General features: G+C 35.7%; 1 protein-coding gene across 1 annotated transcript in view; it reads left to right on the forward strand.

Annotated features, from left to right (window-relative positions):
- Positions 1-17,641, forward strand: part of LOC131147595 (lysine--tRNA ligase, chloroplastic/mitochondrial) — a 36,007-nt gene that overhangs the window by 14,883 nt on the left and 3,483 nt on the right. The window contains exons 3-11 of the mRNA XM_058097094.1: positions 3,157-3,268; positions 3,983-4,091; positions 5,418-5,475; positions 6,388-6,456; positions 14,056-14,163; positions 15,235-15,327; positions 15,486-15,590; positions 15,982-16,188; positions 17,392-17,486. Coding sequence (XP_057953077.1) covers positions 3,157-3,268; positions 3,983-4,091; positions 5,418-5,475; positions 6,388-6,456; positions 14,056-14,163; positions 15,235-15,327; positions 15,486-15,590; positions 15,982-16,188; positions 17,392-17,486 — 956 coding nt within the window. The remainder of the gene's footprint in view (positions 1-3,156; positions 3,269-3,982; positions 4,092-5,417; positions 5,476-6,387; positions 6,457-14,055; positions 14,164-15,234; positions 15,328-15,485; positions 15,591-15,981; positions 16,189-17,391; positions 17,487-17,641) is intronic.

Genomic DNA, 17,641 nt, shown 5'->3' on the forward strand with positions numbered 1-17,641 from the left:
TCGGGAAACGGAAGATGCCGTTGGATTCCTAATTCTGCCACCAATATTTCTATTGGAGCGGATTTGTCATGGGAGCGGCATACGTACCATTCCTTGGGAAATGTATATTTTCCCTAATTTCTCAATTTTTTGGTTAAATCTACTGTTAAATCGACGATCAGGCACCACCATGGGGTCCTAGTCGTGATCGTCATTATTTTGACATAAGTAAAGTTCCAATTGAAGTTTTCTAGGTCCTACTCCAAAGCGAGAGTGGGATTTGGGAAATTTGGTAATTTGGCTAAATTTAAGGGTATATTTATTTATTTTGAATTTATGGGTTTAGGAAGTATTAAAATAATATTTTATTCAGGATTAATTATATGGAATTAGAATTTTTGATTTAGGGTCCGGGTGAGCGCCGTAGGTTTTTTTTTCAGAGTCCTTGTTGGCGTAGTTCAAGAAATCAGGTAAGGGAAAAAATATATATTAAATCAGAATTTTTATGAATTTAATGAAAAAATAAATTGTGTTATATGTACGTGTATATGTTTCGATATGGGTAAAATGCCAACTGTTTAAATTGTATTTTTTTCGAGTTTATGGCTGTTTATTAGATATGTATATGCGAAAATGAACGGATGAAAGTGGAAAAATATTTTCAGTGTAATTATGTAAGGAATGAAAGGTATTTTCAGTATATAAACGTTAAATGTTGGTTGGCTTATTTTATAGGCAATGTATGAAATTTACTGCTAAATTGTGTGGCATGAGATTCTGTGCAAATATATGTTAAATGTACGAGATACAGGTTAAGTAAGTAAAGCAATGAGAATAAAATGTGATACGGATAATGTTGCCTGTGTATGTTAAATGCAACCATGTAAATGTAAGACAGCTGAAAGACAGCCATGTTAGCAGATCTAGCTCATTTCTATGTGGACTAACTGATGACAGCTAAAAGGAGCTGTGTTAGATTCTAGCGCATTTTTATGTGGACTAACTAATGATGGCTAAAGAGCAACTGTAGTACAAAGGAATGATATGAAAACATTATGCGATGAAATGACAATGGAATGACAATGCAATGAAATGAAATGTGAAACGTGAATGATACGAATGGGAAAGAGTTACTTAAAGTGAAATACAATGCAATGTTAAGCTATGAATATGAATAGATGTGTATGATTGAATAATGATAGAAAGAATGATGTATTATGATATTAGAAATATGTACGTACATAGAATATGTTATGATTGGGCGATGCGTACCTTTCGCCTGAGGGCTTGCTGGGTAAGGTGAGTGCACTAATAGCTACAGATGTGGCAGTAGTGAGTGCACTAATAGCTACAGATGTGGCAGTAGCCGCATAACGTACTAGGGTAGAGGGAACCTACTTGTATGGGCGAGTAGATTTCCCTATCCTTAGGGCCTTCGTCGATAAACTTTTGTATGAACTGTGTGAGTACGAGATCAATTTATCACTTGAGGGTTTACTGAGTAAGGTGAGTGCTCTGGTATGCTTTAGTTGCGACCTTTGGGTTGCCTAAATATCAGAGCAGAGGGGTGCTACTTGTATGGGCGGGTAATCACCCCTATCCTCGGGTAATCTCGTGGGTTAAACATTTACATGTGTTTGATTAGGATCAGAAAATGACTTTTAGTATTACGTTAATGATTTACAAATATTATAAAATGATATGTATTATCTCATGATGGCCACACGCAGAGTTTAATATATTGTTTCTTCCCTTACTGAGATGTGTCTCACCCGAATATGAAATTATCTTTTTCAGGGTTTTCTCGAGATCGAGCTTAGAGAGCTCGAGATTTTATAACACTTTTGGTAAATAGAAAAAGAAAATGATTTATTTCTATGTTATTTTGGGGAATGTAAATGTTTATGTTTTATGTCTTTATGTTTTAAGGCTGTTGAGTAAGGAATGATTGTGAAAATACTGAAATATTTTGGGAGTTATGTAAATTTATGGAAATGTAGGTGATGGATGATTTATTATGGGTTATAGTTAGAATTAGTAAACTCTGGTATTATGTTCTATGGAGATTATATTTATGTTTTCCGCTGCGTATATTATGGATTATGGATTATTTAGGGATTTTATCAGGTATAACGCGCCGGACCCGGGTTTAAGGGTTCGGGGCGTTACAGATACCCTCTTGATTAGAAGCATTTGGGACTCTAAAGGGAGAGATTGGGTGGTTCGCTGCTCTTACGAGCGTGTCAAGGGGTCAAATGGTCATATTGAACACAAGGGTTGCTTCTTTTAAGGAGTTTCTTATGGGGTCCTCTTCTCTATTGGTTTTTCTTGATCTTAAAGGCTATGTCGAGTGATGTTTCACATTCCAAATTTTTCATCCTTGTGGAATTTGAAGAGTTATCTGGTGTCTAGTCTGCAGTGGGTGGTCGGGGTGACCTCAATGTTACTTGTAGCTCTAGGGACAGGCTGGATCATTCTTCTCCTCTCCTAATTGTTGGTCATCTGGGGCAATAGTGGGAAAAATGTGTCTTGTTAGAAAGTCGTTGCATCTCTCTTTTAGTTGGTTGAAATTGTTAGACAAATAGTTGTCATGACCTTTCATCTTTGTCATTGTTATTGCATTGAATCACCACTCTTTCACATCTTTTGGTAATTTGTAGGGCATGGAAGGATGCCCAAAATGTAAGAATGCGTGTGGGCACATGTATATATCAAATATAAATATGAGATCAATGCAAAGATGTCCTGAAATTTGGAGTGAGGAACATTTTTGAACTTGGGAATATAGAAAGTGAGAAATACATGTTGGAACACGAAGAGGCACACTGAAATATGGAAGAGAGAAAAATTAAGGACCTATAATGCTTAGAACAAAGACTATGATTGTAAAGGGGCACTAAAGGCCATTGGTTATTGCTATTTATTTTTTGAAATAAATCATAAATAAAAAAAGAAAAAAATGAGATGACCTATTGCTTAATGATAAGAAAACTCATCTTGAGTTTACAAAATTTTATATATGACAATATATTAGTTGTTTTTTTTTTTTTTTTGGTTTTTTTCCCCATTGTTGGCATTTCAAATTTTCTTGTCGTTACCATAACAATCCTTGAAACATTTTCCCGTTAAGCTAAGGATAGCAAGGTAATACCTAATATTTTTTGTTTGTGGTTGTAGCTTTACTGTGAGAAGGAAAGGCTTTTGAATGAACAATTTGAGCAATTAAAGGCGCTTGTTGATATTGGTGATATACTGGGTGCAAGTGGTTCAATGAAGCGGACAGAGAAAGGTACTCTGTTGCTTATATGATTCTTTTCTTTTTGTTCTGTTTCTTCATCTTTTTGATGTGGGTTGGGACTTTAGATTAGATTTAACTCCAGGTACATTTATTTTACCCTGCGATGTTGGCAAAATTTTGAAGATTGATAGCATTTTACTTTCAATTGATCTCCTTTTCTTTTTGTTCGCCTTTTGTGCAAGAGGAATATTTGAGTATTTGGTACCGTTTTCTCTTTAGTATATAATTGAAATATTTGTCTGGGGTCGTGCATCAGCAAAATTTTCTTCTTTCAATATGTGAATTGTTGAAAAGTGAAGCACACACAATGTGATTCTTATGCTTGGTACAATTGTTATACGTGATATTGTGGAACTGTCATGTTATTATTTTGTGGTTTTCTTTCAAAAAATACTCTGTGATCCTTATTTTGCTACTATTGTTGTTATTTGATATTTTGGGACATATCATGGTATTTTGTTTTTCTTCTTCTTTAAATAAACCTGTATTTAATTGAAGATTATGTGCTATTTAATGAATTATGTAATTGTGTTTTAGTGTGTTGCTTATTTATAAATAAGTGAGAAACCTTGTTATCTGGTTTGCAAGTTGCAGATACCTGTCTTTGAAATGAAATAAATGTATATTCCAAATACTGATGATTTGATTTCATATCTGGCTTACCTTCGCTAGACCTTAGTTTTCCTTTTCTGGTTGATTCTTCAGGGGAGCTCTCTGTTTGTGTGGATTCGTTTGCAATTCTTACAAAATCTCTACTCCCTTTACCAGATAAATATCATGGTTTAACCGATGTTGATAAACGCTACCGCCAGCGGTGAGTTATTTCTTTTCTTTACCCTTCTTGGACATGCAATGTGTCTGGATCATAACATAATTTGATGAGATGTTGGAGTGGTTTTTTATGTGAAATTTAATGGGAACATTCACTATCTAAGGGCTTATAAATTCACATGCAATGTGGTAATTTTCACTGTGTCTTCCTGTGAAGAAAGTTCTCTTCTTGCGTGTGTGCGCAAACATGTGCATACAGAGCATGCTCTTTTCAATCTTATTTAAAAAATCCAGATAATGATTTTTTTTGATTGAAAAAGAAGAATTATGTTAATAAAAAGAGAAAGTGTAAAGAAGGAGAATAAGGAATTGTCCTAATGAAAACAGTGAAAAAAAACTGAAAAAAGAAAAAAAAAAACAGTCAATGTAGAACAGCCAACAAATCGTATTAACATCCTTAGAACACATTTCCTTGTAACAACCTGCAGCAGCAGCCTCGTGTAAAGAAGCCAAATGTTGATATCTTGTACTATACCAAAAACCATGAAGTCTTATTCCCCTTAAAATGTGAGTGTTCCTTTCCATCCAAATACCCCACAACACAGCATACAACCCACATCTCCCCAGGTTGATCTTTCTTAGCTCATGCTAAAACCCCATAAATGGAATGGCCAACATATTCTCAACCTTTTTTTTGGATTTTGGACAAACTCAATTTTCCCAATGAAACCAGAAAGCTTGTTCCATATCCTCTGAAAGAAGGAACAATGCATAAACAAATGAGAGGCAGATTCTGAACTACTGAAACTTTGCAACAGATTGTTAGTGTTAAGGATTCCTAACTGAATCTGAGCCACCTAAACCGAGTCTAAGGATTAACGAACTTTTATCCTTTTTGCAGGTCTAAGCTTGACATGGTGTTAAAACAATTTAATGCACTTAATCCTTAGGGTTAAGCCAATCCAAAGTGATTTCATGCACTTGCATGCGTATCTTGTTAATGCTTGCTTGGTACTTGGGTTTCATTTTGCTTCACACCCGAAAAGTGAGTTATGTTTAAATATTGATGATGGTCTTCCTGGTTTGTTTGACAGTGAACTAGGACCAACCTTATAAGTTTATTTATTACTTTGCTGGCTTAGAAAAAATTGACTGGAACCTCTTTTCGTTTGTAAGAATGCATGCACATGCCATGATGCCAAAATGAATCACAATCAATATGAATTCTCCTATAATCAATTTTGAGACACCTTAAAATTTGTTTTTGACTTCCATATCCCATATATCTCCTTTGATGCTTCACTTTTGGTAATGCTAGATTCCTGGGTTATATACTTGACTGATAAGCATTGCCATTTTCTGTGCTTAGGTACGTAGATATGATTGCAAATCCTGAAGTAGGTGATATATTCAGGAAAAGAGCAAAGGTGGGTATTAAGGTGGTGGTGATGGCTGTAGTCGTTATCATTTAATTAGTTTTTTTTTTTTTTTGTGTCCGCTTAATATAAAAATTTTGATAAATTTAAAAACATAATGCTGCCTTTGCCATCATTTCCATGCTTAAGGTTCACGTTATATCTTAGTTATCTCATTGATTATCACTGAAGTGAGATTTGTTTCCATGTATGTCTTGAGTTTATTTGTGAACTACAATGTCAGAAGAATTAAAATCATGTTTGTGGGAAAGTTGCAGGCCTCAACTACATCGTATAATTTTGACTCCATTTTATCTGGTGTAGAATGAATCTAATGGAGGAAATTTTTTCCTTGCTGTTTGATGGGCTGTATATTATTTGTTTGACATGGGAATATGGGATGTGTGAGGCCGAAACCTACAGAAAATAAGATGTGCGAGTCCAACTTCCTGGAAAGTGGCTTCTAGAAAAAGTGAAAAATTTTTGTCTATGAATTGTGCTCATAATTATATGCTGCATGCGCCGCAGACGCAGTTTTCCTGTTGTCCTAGAGAACAATGGAGTGTTGATTTATTCATGGCCATTGGGCTTGTCTGGATGAACCTTGAATCTTGGCTTAAAAATTAAGGTTTAATAATTGGAAGTCAAAAGGGGTTATAAAAAAAAAGGAAAATTGGAAGCCAAATGAACAGCGCTATAGCCCCCAACTTCTTGTATTATAGACCAGATTTGAAAAATCTAGCATGGCTTAAATGAAAAGAACTTTGAAATTCTCAAAAATCTGTAGGAGCGTTCAGCCTTCACCTGTAGCGCTCCTGGATTATGAGCTGCCTTCACATATAAGTTTCTGTTCTTTCCTATGCTTGAACAGTATAGTATTTCTTGCATGAAATCTAGTATTTAAATTGAATCTGCTTTCAGTAGATTGTATCAGAGATTCGCAAGACAGTGGAATCTTTTGGCTTTATTGAAGTTGAGACTCCAGTTTTACAGGTTTGTCAATGTCTTTGTCACTGTTTATGGCATTATTTCATTAATGAACTTTATATTTGAGTAGTTTAATTATTTTGTTTATTTTTTTGTAATAGTTGAGGGCGGGGGAGGATAATAAAATAATATGTTTGCCCTTCATTGATTGGATTGTTTATGTTCATAGGCATATATGATTGCTTGACATGGGTTTTCTAAATGTTTGCTTGGACCGACCTTTCAAAGATGTTTTTAGTCAAAAACTTAAAGTGTGCTCTTGTCTGTTGCTGATGCTGTCATTAATTTGTCATTATTATTGTTGTTGTGTTTTGAAACTCAATTGTTGGTTTAATGTACACAAGAAAAAAATTTAAGAAGTTGAATAAGATGAGAAACATATTGAAATATGCTTCAAATCTTTGTTAGATTTTGATGTTTTGTCTTGTTATGTAATTAATCTGAAGTGACTAAAATTCACATTTCTTTAGTGAAAACTTCATATATATAAGTTCAAAAAGGAAAAATATATAAAGTAATTTGGTGGCGTCTTTCCATATAGGAATTTTGATTTGTTTCCTGAGATGTGAATAAGAGACTTGTGGCATACAACTGTTTTTAAAATCCAATTGGAATTGCACACCTTGGAAATTGAAAACCAGAGCAGTGAGAGCTAAATTATATGGACTTATGACTCTAGAAAGAAACCCCATTTTCTACCTGAAAGGAAGATTTGGTAGGGAGCATGGATCTGTTCGTTTTGGCTGTTTGGACATTGAACTTATGCAACACGATTGAGACATACAAATTCATAATCAATATGGCTTATGGAGGAGATTAGATGGGCTATGTTTGATATGGATAGGGACAAAACATTAATTCTACTTTTGTTCTCATTCCTAAAAAAGAGAGGTCTAGGAAGGTAAGGGATTTTAGTCCGATAAGTCCAGTTAAGAGGGGTTGTGGAAGGAACAGTTTCCAAATCACCATTTGAAGATGGTGGTTTGGGCAACAATTCAGTGTAGGGATGGAATATTGCCTACTTCTGTAGAGGAAATTCCCAGGGAGGATTTAGAAACTCAAGATCGTTTGGATAAGTTGGATTTAAAGTTGAGTGATATTGAGAGAAAAAAGGTTTGCATGGATGATGGCAAAAATCGTAAATTGAAGGGTCAACATTAGCAAATTTGAAGAGTTCAGTAAAATATGACGGAAAGGGTCTGAAAGGGGTTTTCTTGGTTAATTTTATCCAGTTTCATGGTGTGATCTTCAGTTTTTTGTTTGTGTTTTTTTTTGTTTTTTATTTTTTCTTTCTTTCTTTTCTGTTTTTTTGGCGGATTCCTTGTCCCTGCATGTTGTACCTTCTTTTTTTCCTATCTAATATACTTCCTTTTATTATAAAAAAAAAATCAATTACTTTTTCTAATCTTGCTGCAGCAGCACGAGCCCTTCCTGCCTGCCACAAATGATCTACAAATAGAAGGAATCTTAGAACAACGTGAGAGGTAGCTAACAAACTTCTAGGAGAGACATAATTGACTGCATTACTAGCATCTACAAATTCCTCACTAAGGTCTTGTTGAGGATTCTCAAAGAGGTCTTGGGGGAACCATATATTTGGCCCAGTCTACCTTTGTCCAAGAGAGACAAATTTTAGATGTAGTCTTGGTAGCTAATGAAGTGGTTGAGGATGTGAAAAGGAGGCGTAAAAAGGGCATTATCCTTAAATTAGATTCTGAGAAAGCTTATGACATGGTCAATTATGGCTTCTTGGATAAGATAAAAACAACAACAACAAAACCAAGCCTTAGTCCCACTAGGTGGGGTTGGCTATATGAATATTTTTCCGCCAATTTATGCGAGGCTTCTTGGATAAGATGTTGGTTAAAAAGGCTTTGGGCCTTTATTGCATAAATGGGTTAGAGGATGCCTTAGTTCAGTCAATATGGCAGCGATTGTCAATGGCCAGCTCAGGGTTTGGTTTGGGGTTTCTAGGGTTTAAGACAAGGGGATCCATTATCTCCTTTTTTTTTTTTGGATACGCTGGGTTTCTTGGGCTTACGCACCAGACTAATTCCACGCCTACGCCAGTCGTGCCCTCAGCCAACACGTAGGAGGTAAATTGCAGATGTGTGCTGTAGGCGGCAAGGTTTGAACCCCAGACTTCACCTTTGTTCAAGGCCTTCTGGTGAACCTCCTCACCACCTGAGTTTATGCCCGAGGGCCGGTTATCTCCTTTCTTGTTCATGCTGGCAGTGGATGATTTGAGTAGGCTTGTGCTTTGTGCCTAGGATCTAGGTGTGATTAGGAGGGTTGGCATATGGTAGGAAGGAGGTGGAGGCATCTCATTTGCAATTTGCTGATGGTACTATTTCTTTCTTGGAAATAGTATTGAGAAAGTTTGTAAGGCCCTTCCCTTGCTAAGAATCTCTTGGAAGATTTCAGGGTTGAAAATAAATTAGTCTAAGAGGCGCGTAGTAGGCATTAATCTGAGTAATAGGGTGATAGAGGACTTTAGATCTCTAGTAGGGTGCGATATGTTAACTTAGCTTGACCTTCCTTTGCGGGGTTACCCTTTGTCAGCTGCTTTATGGGGCCTGGTGAATTAAAGAATACGAAAAAGATAAAGAGGGGTCGAAGAAAGCTTATCTCTCTTAAGGAGGTAGGATTACTCTCATTAGTCCTTTCGTTTCTAATATTCCCATTTATTTATTTTTATCTCTTTTTAACTCTGCCTGTGATGCACTTAATGTCCTAATTTTTTCACACACAGCCGGTACCAAGCTCGGGTAAAGGAGGGTTGCGTTAGGTAGCTGACAGCCAGTGTAAAATTTGTTAGATCACTATGAAATGAATCTTTACCGAATATTTGCTAGGGCGTCCCCTACGAGCGACACGTTGCACTTGAACCACCTGGATGTAGCGAAAAGTGTGCGAGGGTTGGCTAGGTCGTCGCCTCAAAGCAACGTGCCGTGTTGGCGCCCAGGTACGGTGTCAAATATGCGAGGGTTCTTGCATCATTATGGACGTGGGCAGGTAAAGACGTTATTTCAGGAAACTAGGATTAGATTAGCAACTTGGAATATAGGGACACTTATGGGTAAAAGCATGGAAATTGTGGATACAATGATCAGAAGAAGAATTAATATAATTTACCTTCAAGAAACTAAGTGGGTGGGGGAGAAAGTTGGAGAAATTGATAAACCAGGATTTAAACTTTGGTACACTGGAAAAGGAAATCATAAGAATAGAGTAGGCATTATTATAGACAAAAACTTAAAAGATAGCGTTGTGGATGTAATTAGAGTAGGGGATAGAATTATAAAAATCAAGACGGTATTAGGACAAGAGATAATAGATATCATTAGTGCTTATGCTCCTTAAGTTGGCTTGGCAGAAAATCTTAAGAGACAATTTTGGGAAGATATGGATAGTACAAGGCATACCAAGGACTGAGAAAATATTTATAGGAGGAGATCTGAATGGACACATCGGAAGAGATAATAAAAATTATGAGAGGATACATAGAGGATATGAATATGGAGACAAAAATGAGTCTGGGGAGGTGATCTTAGATTTTGCTATGTCATATGATTTTAGTATAATGAATGCTTGTTTTAAGAAGAGAGAAAAACACTTAATAACCTTTAAAAGTGGACAAAATAGAAGTCAAATAGATTTTTTTTTAAACTAGGAGGGTAGATCGTTTATCATGCAAGGATTGTAAAGTTATTCCAAGTGAAAGCCTAACCACACAACATAGAGTGTTAGTGTTAGATATATGTATTAAAAAATGGAAGAAAAAGAATAAAATAAACCAGTGTAGAAGAACTAGATGGTGGAACCTAAAAGGAGAAAATATAATAAAATTTAAAGATAAAATGATCAAAGATGAGGATTGGACCATAGAGGATGAGATAGATTTCGAATAGATTAGTTCTATTAAAAAATAGAAAAAGAGATTTTAGGTGAATCAAGGGGAAGATTCTCGAATAGCAAAGAGAGTTGGTGGTGGGATAAAGATGTACAAAAAATCATAAAGACAAAAAGAATTTGGTATAAAACGTGGCAAAAATGTAGAAACAGAGATAACTTTGAAAAATATAAGGAAACAAGAAAAGATGCAAAAAGGACCGTTAGTGAAGCTAAATATAGATCATTTAATAGTTTGTATGATAGGTTATTTACAAAAGTAGGGAAAAGCGATATATTTAAACTTGCTAAAGTTAGAGAAAGGAAGAGCAAGGACTTAGGAAATGTAAAATGTATAAAAAGTGAGGATGATATTGTCTTGGTTAAGGACGAAGATATTAAAGAAAGATAGCGAAGTTACTTTAGTAAGTTTAACGAAAACCAAATAGAAGACTTAGAATTGTCAATGGAGGAAAAGATTAAAAATATCAGATTTATTCGCAAAATTAGAGTTAACGAAGTTAAGTTTGTACTAAAAAAGATGAAAAATGGGAAAGCTCTCGGACTAGATAAAATCCCAATTGAAGTTTGGAAATGCTTGGGTAATAACGGAATTATATGGTTAACTAATTTATTTAATACAATTATAAAAACTAAGAAAATGTCAGATAAATGGAGGAAAAACACTTTAATACCTATATACAAAAATAAAGGAGATATTAAAAATTCTAATAACTATCGTGGAATTAAACTTATGAGTCATACGATGAAACTATGAGAAAGGGTAGTTGAACAAAGATTAAGGTTAGAAACGAAGGTCTTAGAAAATCAATTTGGTTTTATGTTTGGGAGATCTACCACAAAAGCTATTTATCTTTTAAGAAGATTAATGGAAAAGTTTAGGGAAAAGAAGAGAGACTTGCATATGATTTTTATTGACCTTGAAATAGCATATGATAGGATACCTAGGGAAATTCTATGGTGAGTTTTTGAAAAAATAGGTGTATGTAGTAGGTATACCGATGTTATTAAGGATATGTATGATGGAGTAATGACTAGTGTAAGGACTATAGATGGAGAAACTAGAGAATTTTCAATCACCATAGGTGTGCATCAAGGATTTGCTTTGAGTCTTTATCCTTTTTGCTTTAGTGATGGACCAATTGACTGAGAGTATTCAAAAAGAGGTTCCATGGTGTATGTTGTTTGCAGATGATATTGTATTAATTGATGAAATTAGGGATGGAGAGAGGCCGAGTTAGAATTATGGAGAGAAGCTTTGGAATCTAGAGGCTTTAGGATAAGTAGAAATAAGACATAATATATGAAATATAATTTTAGTAATGATAAGAGGAATGTTGGGGACAAAGTTAAACTTGATGATGAAGAAATAAATAACACTTGTAGATTTCGATACCTTGGATCTATTATGTGTGCTGAAGGAGAAATTGAAGATGATGTAATGCATAGAGTTGAAGTAGGTTGGGTAAAATGGAGAAGTGCTTCAAGTGTGCTCTGTGATTGTAGAATACCCTTCAAATTGAAAGGGAAGTTTTATAGGACAACTATAAGACTAGCAATGCTATATGGATCGGAATGTTGAGCGACGAAGAAACATAATATTCAAAAAGTAAAGGTTGCCGAGATGAGAATGCTTAGATGGATTAGTATAGCATTGAAAGATAAATTAAGGAATGAACATATTCATGGTAAGTTAGGTGTAGCTCCTATAGAAGATGAGACAAGGGAGGGATGAGTGAGGGACGACTCAGATGGTATGGACACTTGCAACGTATGCCACATAGTGCACTTGTGAGGAAGAGTGACTTAGTTATTGTGGTGGGCAATAGAAGGGGTAGGGATAGACCTAAAATAACTTGGGAGGAGATAGTGAGTAAGGATTTAAGATCCTTGAATTTATCAAAAGAAATGGTCCATGATCGCATAAATTGGCGGGAAAGGATTCATATAATCGACCCCACCTAGTGGGACTAAGGCTTGGTTTTGTTGTTGTTGTTGTTGTGTTTATTTTTATCTCTTTTGACAGTTTCGAAGAAAGCAGCTGGGCGCTTGGAGAGTCTTATGAGAGATTTCTTGTGGTTTGGTTTTGGGAAGGATAAGAGGGATCACATTGTTAGCTAGGATGCAGTTAAGGTGGGGGCTGCGACTCAGCAATGTGGCTTCTAAGAACATCTCCTCAATAGGCAATGGTTATGGAGATCCCCTTTGGAGTCTAACTCCTTATGGACAAGGTATATGAGCAAGTATGGTATTAATAGGATGGGTAGGATACTAGGGGAGTAGCTGTGTTACTCATGGAAGCCCCTGGAAATTTGTTTCAGAGTTATTTCCCCCCTCATTCGTTTCATTTTTTGCATTGTGATGGGGTTTGTTATAGGGAGGTTAATTAGGCGGGTGATACTTCTTTGGAATTGGCAGTGCTTCGATTGTAAGACTATTTTCCATCCATAAATTTCAGAATCCTATTCTTCCAAGGTCTTTTCTTCCAAGGGGGGCTTTGTATCATGGGACTTCCATTTTTTCAAGAGTCTTAATGAAGGAGAGGTAGATGAACTTACTCTCCTATTGAGCGTTCTGAATTCCTTCAATCCTAGTGGAGGGGGGATGCTAGGCTTTGGATTGGGACTCTTCAGGAACTTTTTCTTCAAAATCTTTTTTTCATTCATCTTACAAAATCTCTAATCCCCACTTCATTCCTTTTGGATAAAGTTGGGCGTAAGGCTAAAGCCCCTTTTAAGATTAGATTTCGGCATTGGTTCTCCACAGGATTAACATGAATACTTGCTTTAGACTAAGAGGCCTCAGGCTCTCAGGCCAGATGTATGCATGATGTGTCATGAGGTGAAAGTGAGTAATTGTCATTTATTTTTGCATTGCAGGGTGGCGAGGTTTTTCTGGAACAATTTGTTTTCCTGCTTTGTTGAGGTTTGGGTGGCACTGCACACTGTTCATGAATTTATAGCAGTGTACTATTGGGGTTTTGGAAGGGATATAGAAGGAGAACCTTTTGGAATTGTGCAGTTTTTGCTTCCTTGTGGACATTCTGGCTTGAAGGGAATGCTAGATTTTTTAAAGACCAGAAAACTCCTCCGAGTTGATGTGGGAGAAAGCTACACTTTTGACTTCCTTTCAGGCTCTTTCTTTTGGGGTTTTTGAGGGTCTCTTGCTGTCTGATATCCGTAGGGCCTGGAAGGCAGCGATGATGTAATCTTTTGTATTTTTACCTTTCCTGTTTTGTCGACAATGTTGTAGATTGGCTCTGTGTTTAAATAACACAGTCCTGGAAAATAAGAACAGCAAAAGAAAAATCTAATGAGCCACGAGACATGGAGTTGAGATCTTAATATTAATTCCTTTGTGTGTGCATTGGTAAAGAACTTTGGTGACTATTAAAGCAATTGGATTAATAGATTGTAGATTAACTGAGCTAGCTATTGGAGATTGTTAATTATTATATTTTTTTACTAAAAAAAGTTTGCCAGTTATTTCTGCTAGTTGAGTGGTTGGGGTGAGTAGAATATATATATATATATATATATATATCTATTTTGTTGTTTCCCAATTTCTTAACGAATTTCATGTATCCATAAAATATATATTTTTTTCTTGAACATTTATTTAACATCTGATACTTGTTAAAGAAAAGGAGCATTTGCATCTGGAGCTTGGTTTTTAATCTATTTGATCAACTAGGGAGCAGCTGGTGGAGCAGAAGCTAGGCCATTCATTACATACCATAATTCACTTGCCCGGGATCTTTTTTTGAGGATTGCTACTGAGCTACACTTAAAGAGAATGCTGGTTAGACTTACTTATATCTTACCTTCCATTTTCCATATTGAATCTTTATTTGTCCTATTATTGCTTTGTTTGAAGTTCATGATAAGCTGTTGTTTGTGATGTTAAACATACTATATTTTGAAGCAATGAAGCATCTAAGTTAAGTGGAGTGGCTTTTGGGCGAGTTATGTTGCAAAGTGACTTGTAACCGGCTAAATTTTGTGTTATCAGTAAACGAAGATTTTAATAAAATAAGAAGAAAAGAGAGTGTTAGCTAAGGTGTGATATCATCTGCTTGTGTGATGGAGGCCTGGGGTGTGGGTCAAGTCATAGTTCCTGAATCTTCATCATATGGAACAGAAAACTCTCATCAGTATTGTCCCAAGCTTTTTTGAAGTCAAATTTAAATACACTCCTTGTTAAAATTTCCAACCAACAATGATTTAGAGGACTTCATTGAGTGAAAGAGAACTTAGGCAGTAATCAACTAGAGTCTAGAAGCCAGGCTATGGCCTTGAAATCTTGAGTTTCACACCTTCATCAGTCTTGAGTATTGTTAGATTACCACTATACCTAAAAGCTTAAGCTGTTGGGTTGTGGGCCAACAATGTATATCAAACTTGAACACTCCCCTGCACGTGCAGCCCGACTGTGTGTGGGGAGATAAACACATGATAGATAACACGCATTACAGGGAATACAATAATTTTTTAAAACACCACACAATAAACAAGAGCATGAAACTAGAACCTAAGACCTTTTGGTAACCAGATCTGATTCCATGTTAGATTACCACTTGACCTAAAAGTTTAAGTTGTTAAGTTGTGAGCCTACAATGTATATCAAGCTTTAACAAGTATCAAAGTGGTGCATTCAAATCAGCGCTCTTCTTGGTCATTCCTTTAATTTCAATTAATTCTAAAATTTGAATATCAAATATATGCATCAAGCTAAGTGGGCAGCATGTTCTAACTCCGTAGCAATTCTTTTCTCCCAAGTCAAGGCTAAAATATTATTGGGTATGTTTTCTTCTTCATATGTGCTTTGCTGAAGTTTGTGTCTCAAATAACTATCTCTATTCGCAAATGACAGGTTGGAGGGTTTGAAAGAGTATATGAGATGGGCCGAATTTTCAGAAATGAGGGCATTTCAACTCGTCATAATCCTGAATTTACTACCATAGAGGTAATGTCTCTTGGTATGCTATTTTCGTTTGATCTAGTACATTTTTGTGAATGTTTATTTCATGATAAAAACCATTAATTCAATTATTATAACATATATTAGCCATTCATCTCTATTCAAACAAGCACTGATCAATATTTTTGTTAGCTTGATGATAGATGTATGAAGCATATTCAGACTATCAAAGCATGATGAACATGGCTGAGGAAATTATTACTCGATGTGCTCTTGCAGTTCATGGGAAGCTTTCCATTGATTATCAAGTAAACATGCTTTTAAGCTATCATTTGATGAACATAGATATCTCAGTTGAAATATTGTTTGGTGAGACACAAAAGAGTACTAACTAATTTTGTTCTCGCCAAATCAATAAACTTTTGACAAAACCTTATATTTTCTCATGTTGACATTGCTTCCATGATTGGCTGAATTTATTTATTTTGTTTATTATTTTTATAACTGTAAAAATAGTCTGTGAGCTTTAATATTTGGGTGCTGCTTGTAAAGGACTGTGGTGGGTTATGGCACCCACCTCTGTGTTAGATACACTGTTGAACTCTTAATTGACACACTTGTATTCTAATTACATTGTCAAATGGCTTTGAACTCTAATTTTAGGCATTTAAAATTTGTAAATGATGGTGTCTCCTGCAGGGAGTGGAGATTTGTTTGGAGCGGCCTTGGAAGAGAGAAACTATGCACAATCTTGTAAAAGAAGCAACTGGGATTGACTTCAATGAGTTGGGTAGTGATTTTAAAGTTGCTCAAGAAGTTGCATTGAGGACGCTTAGAGCCGAGCATGACATTAAAGAAATATCTTCCATTGAAGCATGCCCATCTGTTGGCCATCTCCTTAATGAGGTTGATCTGTATCTCTTTATCCAAAAATTCAGCTCTTGATTTTATATGTTTATTTAATTACTCATATTTCCAACATGCCAGCTGCAGTAGCTGCACAGTATTAAATCCTGAAACATTAGATTATTTTTGGGGTTGAGATGTTCGTATGTTAGTCCTTGGTAGGGGATTTCACAGTTACATACTTTTTTTATTCCTTACACAACTTTTATTGGGTTGGTAGGCTCCTTATTAAGTTTGTTGGGTTGGTAGGCTCCTTTCCAAAGGAGAGACCCTTGTTCTCGGATTCTTGATTCTTCAGGGGAGTATTCTTGTGAATCTTGTTAATGAATAAAAACTTGTTTTTCCCACTAAGATTAAGGTTTTTATTTGGAAGGCTACAGTCCCCTCTAAGATTGAAGTTTTTATTTGGTTGGTCATTCTTAACAGAGTTAACACTATGTTGCAGAGTAGGAGGCCTTTCAAGGCTTTATCTCTAGATGTTTGTTCTCTCTGTTTTCAAAATTCAGAATTTGTTTTTCACCTTTACCTTCATTGTTCCTTTACTTGGAGGTTGTAGAACAATCTTTTGGGTCTGATTGGAGAGAATTGGGTGTGTTTGGAGTCAGTGGAAGATCCATATTTTAGGTTTTGGAAGGGGTAAGGATGCTTCGGCACTGTGGAAGAGTGCATATTTTGCAGTTTTTGTGGGGGATTTAGTTGGAATGGAATGCTTATATTTTTATGCAGAAATGGAAGTCTTTGGTTTTGCTTTAGGATAGATTCACTATTTGGCCTCCTTGTGGGTTTTTTCAGCTGTGTTTCAAAAATTCAACCTCAACAATCCAAAACAGCAAAGGACACTGGTTCACTGCAGTCAATGGCTGGGCATAGCAGGACTATTATTAAGGACTATAATGTAATTTTTGATTTGTGTGACACTCGTCAGGGTGCTTGATTAACTGTACCATGGGCTGGCATCCCTTTATCCAAAAAAATTGAGGGGGGAGGGGGTTTGTTTTCTGATTTACAGCATGATTGGTTGGCTGTGCTGTTTTTATCTATTTTTATTTTGTTTTTTTCTTTCTTCTTGCATCATGTAAGGAGGATTTTTTAAGCTCATTGTTGTACTTCTTCTTCTTAATAAAATCTTCTTTTTCAATTAAAAAAAATAGATTATTTTTCTTGTATGGTTCAACTGAGCTTTTAGATGTTTGATTTTTGCAGGTTTTTGAGATTGTGGTAGAACCAAAGCTTTTACAACCAACATTTGTTTTGGATTATCCAATTGAAATATCTCCTTTGGCAAAACGACATCGAAGGTACCGATGCCTTTCCAGGAAATGAGACAGTTTTGTACTACTCTGTGTATTGAAATATTTTCTGTTGTGGAATTAAGACATTAATGAACCTGTTGAAGGCCCATGCTATTTTGATTGAATTGGAACTCATAAACTTTTTGTTCATTCTCTTTTCT

This window comes from Malania oleifera, chromosome 2 (assembly GCF_029873635.1).
Source record: "Malania oleifera isolate guangnan ecotype guangnan chromosome 2, ASM2987363v1, whole genome shotgun sequence".
Classification (NCBI taxonomy): domain Eukaryota; kingdom Viridiplantae; phylum Streptophyta; class Magnoliopsida; order Santalales; family Ximeniaceae; genus Malania; species Malania oleifera.